Consider the following 20,982-nt stretch of genomic DNA (forward strand, 5'->3'; position numbering starts at 1 on the left):
TTTTGTGTCTTATGGTCTGAGAGTCCTTCAGATGCCTTTTGGCAAATTCCAGGCGGGGAGTGGCTTCCGTCTGGTCACTCTACCATACAGGCCTGATTGGTGGATTGCTGCACTGATGGTTGTTCCTCTGTAAGGTTCTCCTCTCTCCACAGAAGAACGCTGGAGCTCAGACAGAGTGACCATCAGGTTATTGATCACCTCCCTGACTATTGATCACTCAGCTTAGATGGCCGGCCAGCTCTAGGAAGAGTCCTGGTGGTTCCAAACATCTATTTACGGATGATGGAGGTCACTGTGCTCATTGGAACTTTCTGTAACCTTCCCTAGACTTGTGCCTCAAGACAATCCTGTCACGGAGGTCTACAGACAATTCCTTTGTCTACATGCTTGGTTTGTGCTTTGACATGCACTGTCAACCCTGGGACCTTATATAGACAGGTGTATGCCTTTTCAAATCATGTCCAATCAACTGAATTTACCACAGGTGAACTCCAATTAAGCTGCCGAAACATCTCAAGAATGATCAGTGGAAACAGAATGTACCTGAGCTCACTTTAGAGCTTCACGGCAAAGGTTGTAAATACTTCTGTACATGTGATTTTTCAGGTTTTTTATTTTTAATAAATTTGCAACAATTTCAAAAAGTCTTTTTTTTAACATCGTCATTATGGGGTATTGTGTGTAGAATTGTGAGGAAATAATCAATTTAATCAATTTTGAAATAAGGCTGTGACATAAAAAATGTGGAAAATTCCGGATGCACTGTACATACATACTGTACATACACAAAACCCTAATGTACATCACTGATGAGGAATAGAAAAAACTTAAAAGAACCATAGTAATTATCAACAACAACAAAAAAACCCATGAAGTGTCATGTAGGGAATTCTGGGAAATACCATTATGATTATTCACTGTATATATAAAGAAAGTTACTGTTAACCAGGTTACACATTTTAACCGTAGCATTTTTACAGTTTTTACCATGGAAATCACTGCCGTAGAGACCTGTATTGTTGAGTTTACAGTAATGTTTTTAGACATAAAGAGTTTATATGCAGCCTGGCATAATTTATAAAACGAAAGAAAAAAGGTGGGGAAAATACATGTGTGTGATTTTTTTTTTCCCCCTTATTAACTGCTTTTGGCTATTTTTATTAAATTTTAAATGTAAAAGTTATAACTTAAAGCAGTTCAAACCTGAATAGCATCCTCTGTCTGATATATCGTCTGATATGAGCTATAGTGAAAATCTTTGGTGTGTGTTTGGGTTTCAGCGTGTTCTTGTGCTTGTTTCTCAGGGAGAAGATGCCGTTCCACCATGTGACGGCAGGACTGCTGTACAAGGGGAACTTTTTAAGTCGCTCACTGTCTGAACACAGCAATAGCGAACAGCTCGCCAACATCTCTGTGGAGGAACTAGATGGTGAGCAATGACCTGACAGACACAAACACTAATGCACATTTTGTATAATATACTTCAATATTATCATAAGATTACTTAGTTATTATTAGGAGTAGTAGAACTTCAAAACCGAAGTAGTATAATGAGAATATTCACTACTGTATCTTGCATGACTTTGTTATTAAGATGACAGGAATGATTGAGATGACCAATCATATTAAAGTAGGCGGGGTTTACTGATCACAGAAGCAAATGAAATCCCAGTGTTAAGTGTCAGTTTATTGTTATAACAGAGCGAGGAAGCAAAACATTCAATACTTGATGACTTTTAATGATTATAATTGTCTTAAATATTGCAAACTGCTCTACGTTTCTCCTCCAATTTCACAATTCTGAATCATAATTGTGGTATTATTTTTGCAATTAATGTAATTCCTAACTGAATCTGATGAGATGAGAAAGGTTTTGTGTTTACGGCATTAGTAATATGAATAAGGGTAAATGTGTGCATGTTATAAAATATTATTTGCAAATACATCAAAGGAATTTCTTTCGCTCTAGAATTAGGCCTATAACTGCGTTCTATTACTTTATATTTGACTTTACAACATGTTTACATCCATGGGAATAAAGTAACCTAACCTAACCTAACCTAACCTAACCTACCCTAACCTAACCTAACCTAACCTAACCTAACCTAACCTAACCTAACCTAACCTAACCTAACCTATAACCTAAGCTAACCTAAGCTAACCTAAGCTAACCTAACCTAACCTATAACCTAATCTAAGCTAACCTAAGCTAACCTATAAATGTGATTAATAAAATGTGAGAATGAATTTATCTAAGTATTTTGTAAAAGTATCTGTGAATTATAAGTTTCAAATTTTTGTTTGTTAATGTGTACATCAGTTATTTCTAAATGTGAACAACCCAGCATATATTTTATACATTATTTACACTATGCTTTTTTTCATTTATATATGTATGTCATTATTAAAAAAAAATTTAAATGTATTTTTGTGTAATTGTAATTTAATTTTGTTCATGGGAGAAGGGTTGGGAATAACATTTGTGTAGAACTATCCTGCTATTTCTGTAAAAGTTTAAGGTTTAAGGTTTATTTTGGTGGTCCGTTTGTTGAATTTAGGTTACATTGCATCTACACGTTAAAGAATTGTCATTAGATTGTAAGTAGACTGTTAGTTTGGGGTTAGGGTTGGGGTTAGGGTTAGTGTAAGTAACTTAGCAAGTACATGTCAAGTTAGGTCCTGTTTACACTAATACGTTTTAAAATTAGTTTTAGAATGAAAAATATCCGCGTCCACACTGGCGTTTCATCCAGTTTTTCTGAAAAGATCTCCATCCACACTACATCTCTGAAAATGCACATCATGTGACCACACACTCACTCTGTCATGCGCTGTAGCCTATATGCGCGACTGAGCTCTAGGCAGTCAGCGGGTGCTTTGATCATAGAACCCCAGGTGAGAGCTGTGCACGTTGGATGGTTCATCAAGGATCTCAGTGTTTTCCCTAGGTTTACAGTTTTGGGGGGCAGGATTGGGGGTGTGGTGCGGCACGACTGTTCAGACTTACACAAGGAGTCATCATGGTGTTAATTTGTTTTTTTTAATGATAGCAAATGACTGAACAATTGTTTGAACTGTCCAAGCGTTAAGTTAACAACTAACATTTATTTTTATATCTTTTTTTTACCACAAAGTGTGCAGCTTTTGTCACTGCAGTATATATTTCTGGGCTTCTGGGAGATAGATATTGATATTAGTATACTCACCAAATAAAGTATACTTTTATACTTGACCTTTACTTAAGTATACTTCTTTTTTGTAAAGGTGTATTTGCTCTCTTAATTACTAAGATCAGTCTTGTCTAGCCAGAGGGAGTATTGTCGCTAATACGGCCAAGTTGGATCAAAGCTAGGGATGCTCCGATCAGGATTTTTGCAGCCGATACCGAGTAGCGATTCCTTGCCATGGTGATCGGCCGATACAGAGTACCGATTCTAATGCTTCAAGCTTAATAATGCATTAAGCGCATTCTCCCTCCAAGTATAAACCTGAAGAGAAGATCTTGCCTTACCTTAGAGAATAAATGAAGGATGCTGCATATAATTTTTTAAATACATCTCTTATAACCATTTAGGTGTGAACGTGTCATAGCCAGAAGCAGCTTTACAGAAAATAATAATTCATTAATTAATGAATAATAATTCATTAATCATTAAGAAAAGCTGTTGGGAGGGCAGGGCGCCCCCCTAAGATAATGGTAGGGGAAACACTGGATCTACCACTGGATCTAATCTCACTATACTGTATTTGTTAAACGTGATATTTAATTCATCTTGTTGTCTATATCTAACGACATATTCCCCGAATTTGGGCTTTTAAATCTATTACTTGAATCTATTACTCTATTAATTATAATAATTTATGTAACTACGTACACTGATTCTGCACATTTGACAGATTGCTTGCCTTTATTTGCTAGAATGTATAAACTTATTCTTCATTATACTTTTATAATGGCCATTATTGATGATTAAAACTGATATTCAGCAAAAGAGAGGGTAGGTTTCATATTTTTCACTGAAAATGAAAGAAGGCAGTTATGTTATAGACTCCGTTTTGTTATAAATGTACCTACAGTGAAGATGATGGTCATATAAATATGTAGCCTATGTAACAGGATATGTAACAGGACGCCTCAACATTTTTAATGTCTGTTTAGTTGTTAATATCAAATGAAAACAGGCCGTTCCTTAAATCATGTTTTCATTTTATTGTTACAATAGTGAAACAACGTAGCCACGATGATGCGAATGACGTTATAAAGTAGCCTACACTGTTCCCTTTGAAGGTTCACCCTACGTGTCCTCGGGAGTTTGTTTTCCATATCAAACTTGCACAGTCTGAACTTAGAAGAAAAGGATGCAAGACTGAATTTTGTGTAGTCTACTTAATATTGAGGGAAAAGCCCCAATCAGATGTCTGCAGACTGTCTGCAGCCACGCCTCCGTTTTCAGATGTCTCCGTTTTCCCCAGTCCACACATGGATGACATGCAGCAGCATTTTAAAATGGAAACGGCCTCTTCAGCGTTTTCAAAACGTTTTGTTTTCGGCGCTCCGGTGTAGTGTGGACAGAAAGTGTAACCGTAACAAAACTTTTTCAAAACAAAAATTTATTAGTATAAACAGGGCCTAATAGTCAATTGGACCATCAAAATAATGTGTTACCAAGTTTAATAAAGAGATAAATAAATAAATAAAGAATACAGTTTTATTTTTAAAGAATTTAAATTTGAGAAATGCTTTTGTAATTGGGATTTTTTTAGGCAAATTTGAAAGCTTTTAACATCATATTAATTTTAAGAATATCCCTACTGAAAAAAACAGCTTAAACCAGCTTGACCAGCCTAGCCAGGCTGGGAGCCCAGTCAAAACCAACTATTTCAAGCTTAAACCATGCTGGTCAAGCTGGTTTTAACTAGATTTAGCTGGTCATTTTCCAGCCTGACCAGCTAAAACCAGGCTGGAAATGGCTGGAAACCAGCCTGGAAATGGCCAAAACCCCTCTAAAACCAGGCTGGTCAACCAGCTAAAACCAGCCAACCAGCCTAGGCTGGTTTAAGATGGATTTTTCAGCAGGGATGAGCACAGTTAACGGAAAAAGCAACGCAAAAACAGCAAGCTTTTTTTTTTTTGATGAATAACTTATTAATGATAGGTTGTTATAGAGTGTTACCCTGAAGTGTTTTCGGTCTTCATGTGTAAATCAGCCACTAAATCATAATTCAGAAATCTAAATTTGAATGAAAGTGATGATCAAAGCGGCGCGTCCCTTCAGACACACTTCATCATGATTCAATAGACTAACGCAAAGCCTAATCAATTAAAGCTGCCTTTGTCAGCAGAAAGAAGCTCATGATGTGAAATACATTGAACCCTAGAGGCCTGAAAATAAATGTTTAAATGACATATTAACACCACTGGGCATCTGCAGATATAGAGCTGCTGTACGAGTCATTGACCTTGTTGGTTTTGCTGTGTAACAGTGTAAACTGTGAAATGCAGCTGCTTGAAGGCCTGCTGGTGTTGTATTGATGGTATCAGGAGGGGTCAGCAAATATTATCTAACACCTTAATCAGAAAGATCACTGGAGGTCTTACAGTTTTAGTACCCTGTTATGTTTTTTTCTGATATTATTTTTCATGTAGCTGTTTGCGAATATATAAAATGTCTGCAAAGTGAATAATATCAAAGTGCATGATTAATGGAGTTATTGTCTCTAAAAAGAAGAGCTGATCCTGAACTGCCTGAAACAAGTTGTTAGTTATTCCAGTCTCACTTGCACAAACCTTTGTAGATTTGGAACAAATTGATGCCAGTCTATAGCTAGGTTTCCATCCACCTCTATTTAATGTGCATCAAAACATACTGTAGCTTTTGGTCTTCATTGGTTGCCTGTGAGCAGTGGCTACTTTGATATTCGAACCCTGTAGCTGAGACCTGATAGACAGACAGACAGACAGACAGACAGACAGATAGACAGATAGATAGATAGATAGATAGATAGATAGATAGATAGATAGATAGATAGATAGATAGATAGATAGATAGATAGATAGATAGATAGATAGATAGATAGATAGATAGATAGATAGATAGATAGATAGATAGATAGATAGATAGATAGATAGATCTATCTCCGTTGTCGTTTGGTTTGTTTTGTAACTTGTGATAACTTATATACTTGTGTTTAAACTAATGTGGTAAAACTGCTGCTGTTGTTACAGGTTGTATCATTGTGCTTTAGTAAAGTGCTGAGCTGAAATTCAGTTATGATAATGAAGGGTTTGGTTTCTGATGCATGATATAAGCGGTAGACTAATCACAACAGACTGGGATCAATCAGAGCAGAGCTTTCTCTCAGAAAGGTAGGGATTTGAGAGAGCAGATTTCTAGGCATAATATCAAGAGTACATTTGTTAAAATAAATACATTTATAAATATCATAACATTTAAATGGATAGTTCACTCAGTTTTATTCATCCTTTACTCGCTCTCCACAAAATGGAGTCATTCAATTTCTAACACCGGAACTGCCAGAATTCTTTAACTACTAATATTGCCATAGCAGTCATTCTATAGCAAGCCCAATTAACTTAAATTGCATCCAATGTATAATAAAAAGTTAATTATAGAACTTACACATTAGATTTTTACTAGTAACAATTACAATTAGTGAGTTCTGTAATTCAGTTTTTATTACCCCTATAGAAATCTGATATATGGAGATTACATATTTGACGTACACGCTCATTGGATTGCATATATTTAAACAGGGCTGGACATTAACTTTTTTTTTGTTTACCAGCCACTGTGGCTAGTAGTTTTCCAAAGTTACTAGCCACTCTGCATTATTACTAGACACAATTTTGTTGTTAGGTAAATTAATTTAAATATACTTACATTTCACTTTGACATGCTAAAATTACTTACATTTTAAGTAATTTTAATTGATTTAGGTCATTTAAAACCCCTTTGACAACCCACAATATGCATAGTATACCAGCTGATAAAATGAATAAATAATTATAATGTAAAAATGTCATTTGTTTTTGTGGAATTATTTATACATTATAAAATATATATTTATGTAGGTTATGTATATATGCAGAATCGATTTCAAAATGTTGCAAAATGACCAGCTTACATATATATTTTTTCAAGCTTTAAAATAACAAATATGTACATATATGTTCAAATACTTATATATAAAATTACAGCTAATACATTTGAACATGGGCGACACAATGGCTCAGTGGCCATTACAACTTGTCAATACAATTATGACAAGTAACATTGGGTGCATTTTAAGCTAATTTGGCATGCCACATTCATTTTGGAAGAAGGGTATCGAATTGAATTTTTGTCACGTCATGTTTACAGTTGAAGCTTCTATTCAGATTTAGGATAAAGTTTTGAATGCCTGTCAACATATTTTATCAAGTCTTAACCCCAAAAATATGAATTTGTTATATTATATAGCCTATTATTGTGTATGAGTTTATTGTACTCACTTTGACTAATAAACAGGAGAGACTATATGCTAACAACATGTTAATTAATGCTAGAAACATGCTAATAAAATGCTAATTCATGCTAGAACAATGCTAGTTATGTAATTCATACTAGAATCATGATAACAACATAGTGTTAAAACATGCTAATTTATGTTGGAATCAGGTTAACAACATGTTCATGCTAGAAACATGCCAAGTATGCTAGAAACAGGCTAACAACATGCTAATTCATGCTAGATTTAAACTAATTACATGCTAATTTGTTGGAATCATGCTAATTCATGTTAGAATCATGCTAACAATAGGCTAATTCATGCTATTACCAACCCTCAGGGATCAACTTTAAATCTTTTCACTGGCTTGTTTCTGTCTTTAAAGTGATTACATTGTTGTCTGCAGGAATCTTAAACATTATTTTAGCCCACTTGATACTTTTTCAAGCTAAATAAACTACATGTATTTCCAACAGACTTGCTCAAGCCACCATAAAGTTTGTCCTCAAATTTTAACATCTAGCCTACTTACAGGTCTGTAGTTAAATTGATACAAGTAAAAATGTACAACAAGTAACATTGGGTACATTTCAAGCTCATTTGGCATTTTGCAGGGTCCCGAATTGAATTTTTGTCACTTCTTGTTTGCAGTCGAAGCTTCTATTCAGATTTAGAATTAAAGAATTAAGCTTTCAATGCCTTTTGACATATTTTATGAAGTCATTAACCGAAATGTGATTTTATTCTATGATATAGCCTATTATTGTGTATGAGTTACCCATGCGTAACTCACTTTGATTAACAAACAGGACAGACTAGCTTTCACCACAGTGAAAATGTTGTTTTTGAAAGTTGAAAGACATGTCTAAAGTAAATTTATGTTTTTGTTATCATAAAGTTATGTTTTTATTAGCAGAAGGTTGCTAGGCAACAGCTAGAGGCACACATATTCAAAGGCATGGAAAAAGGTAGTGGACACTGAAATGCTTGCAGTTAATTTGACCTTTATGGCCATTCAGAGTAGAAATGCTCAGTTATAAAACAACAATGAAAAATACACACATTTGGTAAAAATCACGGTATTGAAGTACATGTATGGGTTTTATTTGAACAAAGTTGTCAAAAATTTTAAAAGTGACCCTGCTGAAAAATCCAGCTTAAACCAGCCTAGGCTGGTTGGCTGGTTATAGCTGGTCGACCAGCCTGGTTTTAGAGGGTTTTGGCCATTTCCAGGCTGGTTTCCAGCCATTTCCAGCCTAGTCTTAGCTGGTCAAGCTGGAAAATGACCAGCTAAAACCAGCTTGACCAGCCTACCCAGCCAAAATAACCAGCTATGTCCAGCTTAAACCAGGCTGGTCAAGCTGGTTTTAGCTGGATTTAGCTGGTCATTTTCCAGCCTGACCAGCTAAGACTAGGCTGGAAATGGCTGGAAACCAGCCTGGAAATGACCAAAACCCTTCTAAAACCAGGCTGGACAACCAGCTAAAACCAGCCAACCAGCCTAGGCTGGTTTAAGCTGGTTTTTCAGTAGGGGACTAGTTAGTAGTTCTAGTGTTAAACAGAAAATAAGCTTTTTTGAAGAATGTTAATGGCGGCACAGTGGCTCAGTGGTCAGCACTGTCACCTCACAGTAAGACAATCGCTGGTGCGAGCCCTGGCTGGGCCAGTTGGCATTTCTGTGTGGAGTTTGCATGTTCTCCTTGTGTTGACGTAGGTTTCCTCTGGGTGCTCCGGTTTCCCCCACAGTCCAAAGACATGCGGTATAGGCGAACTGGATGTACTAAATTGGCCGTAGTTTATGAGTGTGAATGCGAGAGTGTATGTATGTTTCCCACTACTGGGTTATAGCTGAAAGGGCATATGCTGTGTAAAACATGCCAGAATATTTGGCAGTTCATTCCGCTGTGAATGAATGAAGAATGTTAATAACCAGACAACGTTTGACTTCCATTGTTGAAGACATAATAGTGGCTACCGTCATCTTTGGTTACCATCATTCTTTAAACAGTTTTTTTGTGTGTGTATTTTTGATGACAGTGAACTGTTGATCTCTGAAATAAACAGATTCACGTCAGATGAACAGACAGAATTGAAAGCACAAAATGTTTTCTGAAGGTTGTGTTCAAAACAGACTTTACATCCACAACAGACGACTTATGTATATATTCATGAGTTTGCCTCAGTGTGCGAAAACAAATCTAAAGGCTTTACTGTGTAAACACTTTGCAGCGCTCCTAAAATCTCAGCGCTTGTCAGTGTCTGTGAGGAATAACAATTACGAGCCTCCTTTTCTTCTGACAGATCTGGTTAATTGGCTCTGAAACATAACTGTCAGCGCAAATGGCCATAAGGGTTGATCTAAAAGCCATTTGTGTGGCTGTAATTGCCAAAGCATATATAAAACACTTAATGGTTGATAAATAATTTTGCAGGTATGTTTTTATGTCTTCCTGACACTGATTATTGTTACTTAGGCATCTGCATTGCTTGATCGAATGTTATCTGAAGTTATAAACCTAAAATGGTACTTTCTATAGCAATGTCTTGAAAAAGAAAATCCTAATCATGCTCTGCTCTAAAACTTTTAATATCTCACTAGATATTGCTTTTCTCGAGTCCTCGTGTTGAAAGTTTGATAACCGATAACATCATTATGTCCATCGAGGGTAATTTCTTGGGTATTTCTACCTAATTAGGTTTTTTATAGGACACCAAATTGCCTTTGTCAAGAGGATATTGAGTCGTCCATTGAGCAGTAATCCCATCTCAGGATTTTTTTTTTTGGTCTTATTAGAGACCTTTGTGTTCTAAAAGGATCATTAATTAAATCTATTATTTCACAGAATTGAAACCTGGAATCATGGAAATATGCCTTGGTAATCTTCTTGAAATTATGCTTAAACACCTCAGTACAAGAATGACTGAAAACATCATAGAAATCAATATCGTCGGTGCCAATGGCGTAGTGGAAAAGTGCACCGACACATGCACTCCGGTGTTCACGGCGACCCGGGTTCGATTCCCGCCTCGTGGTCCTATGCCGATCCTTCCCCTCTCTCTGCTCCCCACACTTTCCTGTCAATTCTCTCTACTGTCCTGTCCAAATAAAGGTGAAAACCCCTGAAAAATAATTATAAAAAAAAAAAAAAAAAAGAAATCAATATCGATTGGAATAACTGTAAATTTTCCAAAAAGGTCAAGTGACCCTGATGATAATTAATTAATTCATTAATTTATCAGTTGATTTTAAACATTTTTACTTTATTTTATATATATTTTTAAATGTTTTAACTGAATTTTATTTTTTGTTTCATTTCTTGTTTATTTACTTTATCACTGACTACATTTACATGGACATCAGTAATCAAATTATTTGCCTTAATCTGAATAAGACAATAATATGATTGAGGTGTTTACAGGAGTTTTTGAATGTTCCTTTCTTGAGCCTGTTTTCCAAAATATAGCACATAATTCGATTAACGTCATTGTGTCACCATGCTATCCACATTTCCTCCAGAGTTTCATGCAATTTCAGGTGTTTCATTCTTAATTTGTTGACTTTAACTACAGTTTGGCACTTTCACTTTCATTCAGGAACATTTCATTCATGTCCCCATGACAAATGAGATATTGGATGCGAGTATGAACTGTTGAAAGAGTGGTGTTTTAATGGAATTTGATACCGTACGCCTTATGGGGGAAAAAATCTCCGCATTTTGTGATGCAGATGTCTGTGTTCCTTCACTGACAAATATTGTCAAACATCCGTGTGTGTGTATAGACTATCCTGACACAAAATGCAGCGAAAAGTCGTACACAACGAAAATAGTTTAAGGTGTTTACATGGCTGTACTGCATTTCAGTAATGTGACTAAAATTGGCATACTCCACATGTCTTAATTTGATTTCTGTTTAGTTCGATTATGACCTTTATTGTATTAAATTAATAGAGAAATGATAAATAAGGGACTAAACCGAAGAAAAATTTATATTATTATTATTATTTTATTTTTTTATTATTAAATAATAACAGTGTGTATAGCTTTATATACATGGCCATGACAATTTAATCCAAAATTTCACCTAGAAATTTGTTTAAAATTAATTTTTAAATCTCTTTAAAAAAATCTTAGCATTTTGAAATTTAGCATTTTGAGGTGGTTTCATCATCGTTATATCTATATATGAAGAGTTCAGATGCAAAAACCTCTAAGTGCCGTCTGAAATTTCCATCGAAAATGAAAGTTTTTCTCAGCCTCCTTTGTTTATCTTCATATATCACTTTAAAGACCAAGAAAAGGACTTTGCCACAATAGTGATATTACTGAACATACACACAAGTGCCTGATAAAAATGCTCATTTTAGAGGAAAATTTCAGATGGCATTTAGAGCTTTTTGCATCTAAACTTTTCATATCATTATAATATTTTACATTCAAATGGAAATTTCCCTTAGAAATCTCTATAAATTGCTGTTAATGCCCCCTCCTCCAAGAATAGGCAAACTAATTTTTAAATTATTGTATTACTTCTTCATGCTGTGACTTTAAAAACTATCTTTACTACCAATACAAAAATAATACAGCATAGTTGATCAATCACACTATTCAGAATAAGAATTAAAAATAACATGTAACAGTATTTCAACTGTTACAAAGCGGTTCTGACAACGAGGTTGAGGATCCAAATGCAGCGTCTTTATTGACAAGAGTAGTCAGGCAGGTAATAGTCAATAACTGGAGCAAACTGGTACATAAAGGGCAGTCCAAAAGAGTAGTTGGTACGCAGGCAAAGAGATAGGTCCAGGGGTCCGTTCTTCATACCGCGCTTAAATGATCTAAGATGGCAGATTAAATGATCTAAGATTGGCAGATCCTGGATCTTAATCTTGATAACTGATCTCTGGCTAATTTGGTTCTTTAAACAAGTTTGCGAATCAGATTAAAATGTCTGGATGAACTGATCTGAGATGGCTGCATGTGTTGTGGAGGACGAATCTATCGCTCCTCAAAATCATGATCAGCAATGCAACGATTGGCTGACGACACAGCAGCGTAATGACATCATCTGATTAATATTCAATTATCCATGTGAGCAAAATTACATCAAGTTCGTAGTAAACAGTTTGTTAAATATGACACACAATAACTTTCCACATTTGTTGTGAGCTGTAGGCTTTACACTTTCATGTGTCAAGAGTATTCATCATGTATTTCAATGCATATCAATGTATTTAGTTCTACATTTAGAGAAGATTTTCTTTATTATTGTTGCACTAGGCCTACTCAAGTTTTTTTAATCGGCGTAAGGAATAACTGTATAAATTAATTTTGCATCAAAAAAGCATTTTGATATCAGTAAAGGTGTCAATCACCGGCATATCACAATCACCGGTCAAACACATGCATGACTGCATAAATTATTAGGCCTATCCTTTTTTTTAAAAAGTCGAATATTGTGCATGTACGTGTTTGTATTTAAAAAGTTCATATCAATAAATTTACTCTTTGAACCACCAAGTGGCAATATTTGTAATTTTATTTCGGAGTGCAGATTGCTTTAGTTTTATTAAAATATATATATTTTTACTTTATTTATATAGTTAAAAATATATATTTACTATTTTCCCAAGTGTATATAACTACTGGAAGAAAATATCAGCATTTGGTACATACTTTCAGTATTATCTTTGCTTGAAATGACCCGATCTAATCCTGTTTATATGAAATGAGCCTGCTTCTGAGCAGGTTTGAGCTATCAGAACTGTTGCTATGACAACAACTCTCAGATGAGTTTTGAAGAACGAAACGATCCTGGATCGTGTCAAATATCCAAATCCAGCTAATTGAGTAATCCACGTACGAAGAACAGACCCCAGGTGGCTAACAACAAGAAACAAGTGTGTGTGTGTGTGTGCTGTTTATACGGTCCATCTGATTAGTCTATCATGAGTACAATCAGGGAGAGAACTGAAACAGGTGTGTGTGTGAAGTGCATGATGGAATATGTAGTCAGGTTCCGTGGCAGATGTGATGTGTAGAGTGCCCTCTAGTGAGTCTGGTGGGCACTCAACTTGGTGACTGTGACATCAACTCACTGATAAAATAATATCTTATCAGTAAATTATCAGTATCTTGTCAGTTTTTTTAATTCAGTTCATTCATTCATCCATTTTCTTTTCGGCTTAGTCCCTTTATTAGTCCGGGGTCGCCACAGCAGAATAAACCGCCAACTTATCCAGCATGTTTTACACAGCGGATGCCCTTCCAGCTGCAACCCATCTCTGGGAAACATCCATACACACTCATTCACAATACGGACAATTTAGCCTACCCAATTCACCTGTACCACATGTTTTTGGACTTTTGGGGGAAACCGGAGCACCCGGAGGAAACCCACGCAAACGCAGGGAGAACATGCTAACTCCACACAGAAACGCCAACTGACCCAGCTGAGGCTTGAACCAGCAACCTTCTTGCTGTGAAGCGACAGCACTACCTACTGCGCCACTGCATCACCCTAAATTTAGATTTAAAGAGCAATTCTTCCTTTAAAATATGTTTTCTCTTATCAAATGTGTAACTGAATACATGACCCCTTATTAAATTGCATAACTTGTTGCTTTGAGTGTTGCTGTGCAGTCATAAGTCTTGATTTAGACGCATGAGAATAGTGCATTGTGTCATCAGAACTCAGAAAGCTTCTGTTTCCTGCATGTTAATTCCCAGGCTGCTTGACTTCAAATGGCGTCAGTGTGTAAATTACCCAGTGTACCGCTGTGTGCTCAAGCAGTAGCACAACCGCCGTGCTCTTCTGAGATGTGACACTCAAGTTCTATTTTAAAACACAGATCCTTTGCTCGCACAAGTTACCTCCTTGCAGAAAAATTGTTTATAAAATATGCATCTGATGGAGCTCGTCTACATTCCATATACAGTGCCCCTCGTTAATACTGGCGTCCTTGGTAAATATGAATAAAGGAGCCTGGGACAAATCTCTTCATTGTGTTACCTTTTAATCTTTTGTGTAAATTATTCAAGGCATAGTTCATAGTTTACTCACTATTCACTTGCTCAAAACTCATTTGATATTGTTACTTCTGTTGAACATAAAAGAAGATATTTTGAAGAATGTTGGAATCCCCAATTGACTTTTTATAGTATTTGTTCTTCCTACTATGGAAGTCACTCTAAATAGATCATTTGAAGCAGTGAGTCGCTTACTGAAGACTCACTCTAAATAGATCATTTGAACCAGTAAGTTGTTTACTGAGGACTCACTTTGGAAAAATCATTTGAATCAGTGAGTTTATTACCGGAGACTAACTCTGAATGAATCATTTGAATCAGTGACTTTATTACTGGAGACTCAAACTTAAGAGATCATTTGAATCAGTGATTTGTTGAGTCAAGAACAGATGTTATCGAATTAGTCCAATTGACTGATTAATTGTAATTGTAGCTACTTAGGACATGTAGTGGAGTAAAAAGGCCAATATTTTGTTTTGGAATGTAGTGAAGTAAAAGTAAAAGTTTCCCAAAATAAAAAATATTTTAATAAAGTACAGATACTTATAAAATGCACTTACAGTAGTGAAGTAAAAACACTTACAGTAGTTACTGTCCACCACTGATCTTCAATGGGAATATACTACAAAAATACTTAGCTCATATGAATTTAAAGGCAGTGGAGGACTGACAGTGATTATGTTTACATGGACATCAGTAATGGAATTATTTCCCATAATCTGAATAAGACAATAACACGATTAAGGTGCCTACATGAGTTGCATTTTGAATGTTCCTTTCATGATCCCGTCTTACATGTTATAGCACATAATTCGACACCACACTATGCACATTTCCTCTGGAGTTTCATGTAATTTCGGGTGTTTCATTCTTAAGTTTTGGACTTAAACTGCAGTTTGGCACTTTCACTTTCATTCGGGAACATTTCATGCATGCCTCCTGTGACAAACGAGATATTGGATGCGAGGAACTGCTGGAAGAGTGTCATTTGAATGGAAATTTGATACCACATGCTGAATAGAAGAAAAAAAAAAACTCCGCATTTCTTGGTTAAAACACAGCCGTGTGTGTATAGACTATCCTGTCACAAAATGTGGCGAAAATCCTACACGACAGTAATAGTTTGATTAGGTGTTTACATGTTTACAATCGGAGAGCAGCATTTACAGCGGATCTTCCAGTCCATAATTATGTAGTGATATTAACATACTGTAAACTTAGTAACTTAATCATTTGACTAAGATATGTCTTTAAAACCTGAGTAAAAAAAAAAGAGTACTGCTGACAATACTAACTAACTTTGCCATCTGAATAAACATAATCAAAGAACACTGATCACACACTTACCAAATCTGTAGAGAGAGGACATTCAACACAAACTGGAACCACGTCTTTTTTAAAAAAGAGACAAGTGGCAAATCCGGATTTCCATTTCCAAAGCTCTCGGGTAAAAATTTTTTCCTTACAAACATATTTTTGTTGCATGTTAGCAGACCACTGTAATCAACACGTGAGTCCAGCTGCGCTCTCATAGCAGGGAAATGGAAACAAAACCTTCATTGCAGCACATTTATAAACGCAACACTGACGACCCATGTCTCCAAACAATTCTTCTTCTTCCACTTGTTTTAATTACGGTTGGCAACACAACGTGGCGTTTCTCTGCCATCTGAACACTGTAACAGGTATAAACAGTATTCGAAGCTATCATGCATATTAATGAAGTTGCACCTCATTCACTTTGAGCCAAGTCTTTCTCATGAATTAATGATGAAAAGCCAAAGACATTACAGTGTACTCACCGTTACAGACATCCAGTCCACAAGATTCAAAATTTCTTTTCAAACCGGAAGAATGAATTTGCTCGAAATAACGCAAAAACAACCCATTTTCACTTTTTAGTAAAATATATGTGTCCTAATAGTGTTTTTAGCAGCATGGGACATATATATGACTGTCAACATCTCAAAAAATGTGTTTTTGTGTTTCATGACCCTTTAATCTTTCATTAAAACTGTTCTGCATGATAGATTATTGTATTTGTTGTCAAAGAGAGCAGTTTGTCATTCGCATTTTAAACAAAAGCTCAAAGGGATAAACAATGAAAACATATCTTCAGAGCCTTCTTTGCTCAAATTTACCAATGATGCTAAAATTAGTGTAGGGCACTAGATAGTTGCTATTCAGAGTCTTTGAGAGAGAGAGATCAAAATAAAAAGCCATGTCCGTGTGTCTGGTGAAAATGAATATATATAGCTCTCCTTTTAGCCTTTTAAGGGAAAAGTAAAATAAAGCCACTGGTGTAAAAGCAGATGTAGCCAGTACATCTCTGCAAACTTTGCTTAGAGGAGAATGAGCAGTTAGGTGTCTTATAAAGGAAATGAAGTGTTACGTCACACACTTGTTTGTTTTGGCAGAGATCCGGGAGGCGTTCAGAGTCCTGGATCGGGATGGCAACGGGTTCATCTCGAAGCAGGAGCTTGGCATGGCCATGCGCTCTCTAGGGTACATGCCCAGCGAAGTGGAGCTGGCAATCATCATGCAGAGATTGGACATGGACGGTGAGTTCACCTTCTCACCAACACAAACACATTGGTTTGCTGTCATGGTGGGGAATTGGCATTGACTTCTATTGGTTTTATATTGCAGTAATGAAATTCTTTCTCCCTAACAATAAATGTAAAAGTCAATACTTATTATGTTTATTTATGTGTTTTGGCATTGAGAGGCTGGGCTCTTAAAATGTGAAAAGACTTTTTTGCTCACCAAGGCTGTTGTTTATTTGATCAAAAAATACAAGAAAATGAGACATATTATTACAATTTTTAAAAACTGTTCTTTATTGGAGTTTATTTTGGGATGTAATTTATTTCTGTTCTTGAAAGCTGAATATTCAGTATTATCACTCCAGTCTTCACATGATTGTTCAGAATTAATTCTGATTTAGTGCTCAAGAAAGATTTAGCAGTTAAAAATGTATACAATATATAATGTATGTATCATTAATGGGCAGCACGGTGGTGCAGTGGGTAGCGCTGTCACCTCACAGCAAGAAGGTCGCTGGCTCGAGCCTCGGCAGGGTCAGTTGGTATTTCTGTGTGGAGTTTGCATGTTCTCCCTGTGTTGGCGTGGGTTTCCTCCGGGTGCTCCGGTTTCCCCCAAGTCCAAAAACATGTGCTATAGATGAATTGGGTAAGCTAAAATGTCCATAGTGTATGTGTGTGCATAAGCGTGTATGGATGTTTCCCAGTGATGGGTTGTGGCTGGAAGGGCATCCGGTATATGCTGAATAAATTGGCAGTTCATTCGGCTGTGGCGACCTCAGATTAGACTAAGCCGAAAAGAAAATGAATGTGTTTATGTATTATTAATGTGAAAAATTATTGAGCTGCTTAATATTTTTGTGGACACCGTGAGACTTTTTGAAAGATTATTTGATAAATAGAAAGTTTAAAAGAGGCGGCACAGTGTCTCAGTGGTTAGCAGGGGTGTAGCGGACATTTTAAAAGTGGGGGGCACAGCTGAATGAGATTCAATACTTTACGTTCATTTAATTATTAATCATTTTATGTTATGTTTCTAAATGGTTTGTCTAAAAAAAAGTGAGCGGGACGTATAACCTTAACCTTGAAGTTACATTAATTTTACCGACTCCAAAAGTGAATTATAAAGATATATGATTTGACAATCAAATTTCAGCTACAATGCTCTCTTGACACGAAAGACTGGCATTTGCAGAATCTGCCAGTTTTTTCTCAGTTCAGTTTGCTCCAATTTCATCTCCCATAAGCCAGCAGAACTAATCTATAGGCTTTTGGGCTTACATATTTTGTATAGGAAGTAGATTATAGGTGGGAATGAGTTGATAAAGCAGTAATATTTTCTCTGCTTCAATAGCATGCGCTCATAAAATAGTAACTTGACATTGCCTTTGATTTCAGAGGCTTAACTTTATTTTTTCATTATGTACTGTTTGGGATGTTTTCATCCACTCTGCGGTGATTTTGGGTCTAAATTTGGCCATAACTTTTTCTGTTTCAGCTAGAAGAATGATTTTTGTTGGAAAGTCTAATTTTGACACATATTTTGAGAAAATGCTTTAAATTAAAAAAAAAATTAAATCAACCTCAGTGCTGATCAAAGCCAATAAATTACTTAGAAATTTACAGGATTTTAACTCTTTAATTGACAAATTCATGAATGATGTCAATGAATTAGTAAAAAATCATGTAAATAAATTGTGGACGGGATTTATTTTTACCTTTGATTAAAGTCTTGGACATGTAAAGCAACATTGCCTTTGATGCATTGTTTTTGATTAATTTTCTTTTTTATTCTTCCTAATTTACTGTTGGTGGCTGTTTTTGCCCCGTTGACTCTCATTATAACCCCTTTTTTAAATTACAAAACCATGACATCATATAATCATGTGTTTATGATTGTTGTTGGTTTTCCCTGTCAGGAAGAGGTCAAATGTTTAATTTTTATTGTTGATCATCAGTTGGCATTATTAACCCTTTAGATATGCCTGTGCAAAAAAAGCTTAGTTTGAGTATAACAGCAAATTAAAGTGTGTGTAAGTGTGTCTGAGTGTGTGAGAGTGTGAGAGCGACCTTTACGCTCTTACCTTGATGCGTCTGAGAAAATCAAAATATGCATCTCAGCTCTCAGAACTACACGGAGTAAACAAAAACAAGGAGTGTGTATTTCTGCACCATCAAATGTGGTTATAATGAAGGTCAATGGGGCAAAAACAGCCACCAACAGTACATTAGAGAGAAAAACTGAAAATCTAACAATGCATCAAAGCCGATGTTGTTACTAATCGTTCACATGTCCAAGACTGTGATAAAAGTGAAAAAATATCCAGTCCATAATTACTTTTTATATTGAAAATACGTCATTTTGTGTGTTTTTTCCCCACCAAATTAGAGACATCATTTATGAATTTGGCAATTAAAGAGTTAAAATTCTGTAATTTTCTAAGCGATTTAGTAGTTTTGATCAGGCCTGAGGTTGATTAACAGATTTATGCACAGAAAATTGAATAAAATATTTATCTGATGCATTTTTACAGCAGTTTAATTCAGTGGATGTTTTCATCCCTAACATACATTTTAACAGTGCACAAAGGTTAAAGACCCCACGTTTTAATTTTATGACAACTGAAGTCTTCTTAAATAAAACTTTTGTAATTTTTTTTAAAGCCTTTTTTAAACCACAGGCTTTGTCAAGTCATCTAAGGATATTCTATCATGATCAGAGAACTTGTTAACATGAGTTTGTAAAGCAAAGCTGACATAAACATCTGATTAGACTTAATCAGTGTCAGCACATCTGTCTGTTCATCAATGATCATGATAGCTGGCCACTGAACTGCAGACAGCAGATGAGTTTGGCCAGCGGATGAAAGCAGATGATGATTCACGTTATTGTTCAGCTGAAGTCTGACTCATCTTCAGGAGCGCTTCATTGTCTGAGGAAGCAATTTTGCAAGCACAGGTCTCACCCATTCGCTCAGTGAAATGGCATGCTAGCAACACATTATGTTTGTTCATTTTTAGACTGATTGTTCATAGCAGATGATGAGGTATAGTTTGTTTAACGGTCGGTCTTAAAGATGAACTATTCTTTACAGTGCAGAGCCGTCTCAATGTGTGGCTTTGTGGTGTTTCAAATACCTGACATATCAATCTGATGCTGACCAATGACGTCTTTCTGTTTGGGCAGAAAGCAGGAGAGGTGTTTGTTAAGCATTTTTCGGAATATTCAAAACCACTACTTGCTTAAGTAACACTGACACCTATGATGTCTTAGCAACCACTTGTAACATCCCAGCAGCCCCTTAGCAGTTGGCTAAAGACAAACATAACACTGTATAGAACATGTTATATACCTCGTTTCATATAACCCCTTAGCAACTACCCTAAAATTATTGTAACCCCATAGCAACATAGCACGCTTCTGTCAGAACATCTTAGCAACAACATACTTTATCAACCATCCTGAATATAGTCAGAACCACTTAGCAACCATGTAGCATTATGCAAAAAAGACTGTCAGAACATCTTAGTAACCACATAGAAAACATGCTAAAAACGATCAGACCACCTTAGAAACCACATAGCATTGTGCTAAAAACATTCAGACCACCTTAGAAACTGCATGCTAAAAACAGACAGAACACCTTAGCAACTGCATAGCAACATGCTAAAACTGTCAGACCCTCGTAGCACCCACAAATAGTCATATTAAATAGTCAAACAACATTGGAAACCGCATAGCAACATGCTAAAAACTGTCAGAACACCTTAGCAACAAGCCCCCTTAACATTCTAACTGCAAGCATACTAAAAACAGTCAGAAAATCTTAGCAACTGCATAGCAACATGCTAAAACTGTCAGACCCTCGTAGCACCCACAAATAGTCATATTAAATAGTCTA

General features: G+C 35.9%; 1 protein-coding gene across 2 annotated transcripts in view; it reads left to right on the forward strand.

The window, feature by feature from the left end:
* caln1 (calneuron 1) overlaps positions 1 to 20,982 on the forward strand; it is a 111,031-nt gene that overhangs the window by 22,847 nt on the left and 67,202 nt on the right. For both annotated transcript variants that reach the window (XM_056474395.1, XM_056474394.1), the window contains exons 2-3: positions 1,305 to 1,429; positions 16,955 to 17,098. In XM_056474395.1, coding sequence (XP_056330370.1) covers positions 1,312 to 1,429; positions 16,955 to 17,098 — 262 coding nt within the window. In that variant the 5' untranslated portion in view covers positions 1,305 to 1,311. The remainder of the gene's footprint in view (positions 1 to 1,304; positions 1,430 to 16,954; positions 17,099 to 20,982) is intronic.

Source organism: Danio aesculapii, chromosome 15 (genome assembly GCF_903798145.1).
Source record: "Danio aesculapii chromosome 15, fDanAes4.1, whole genome shotgun sequence".
Lineage (NCBI taxonomy): Eukaryota > Metazoa > Chordata > Actinopteri > Cypriniformes > Danionidae > Danio > Danio aesculapii.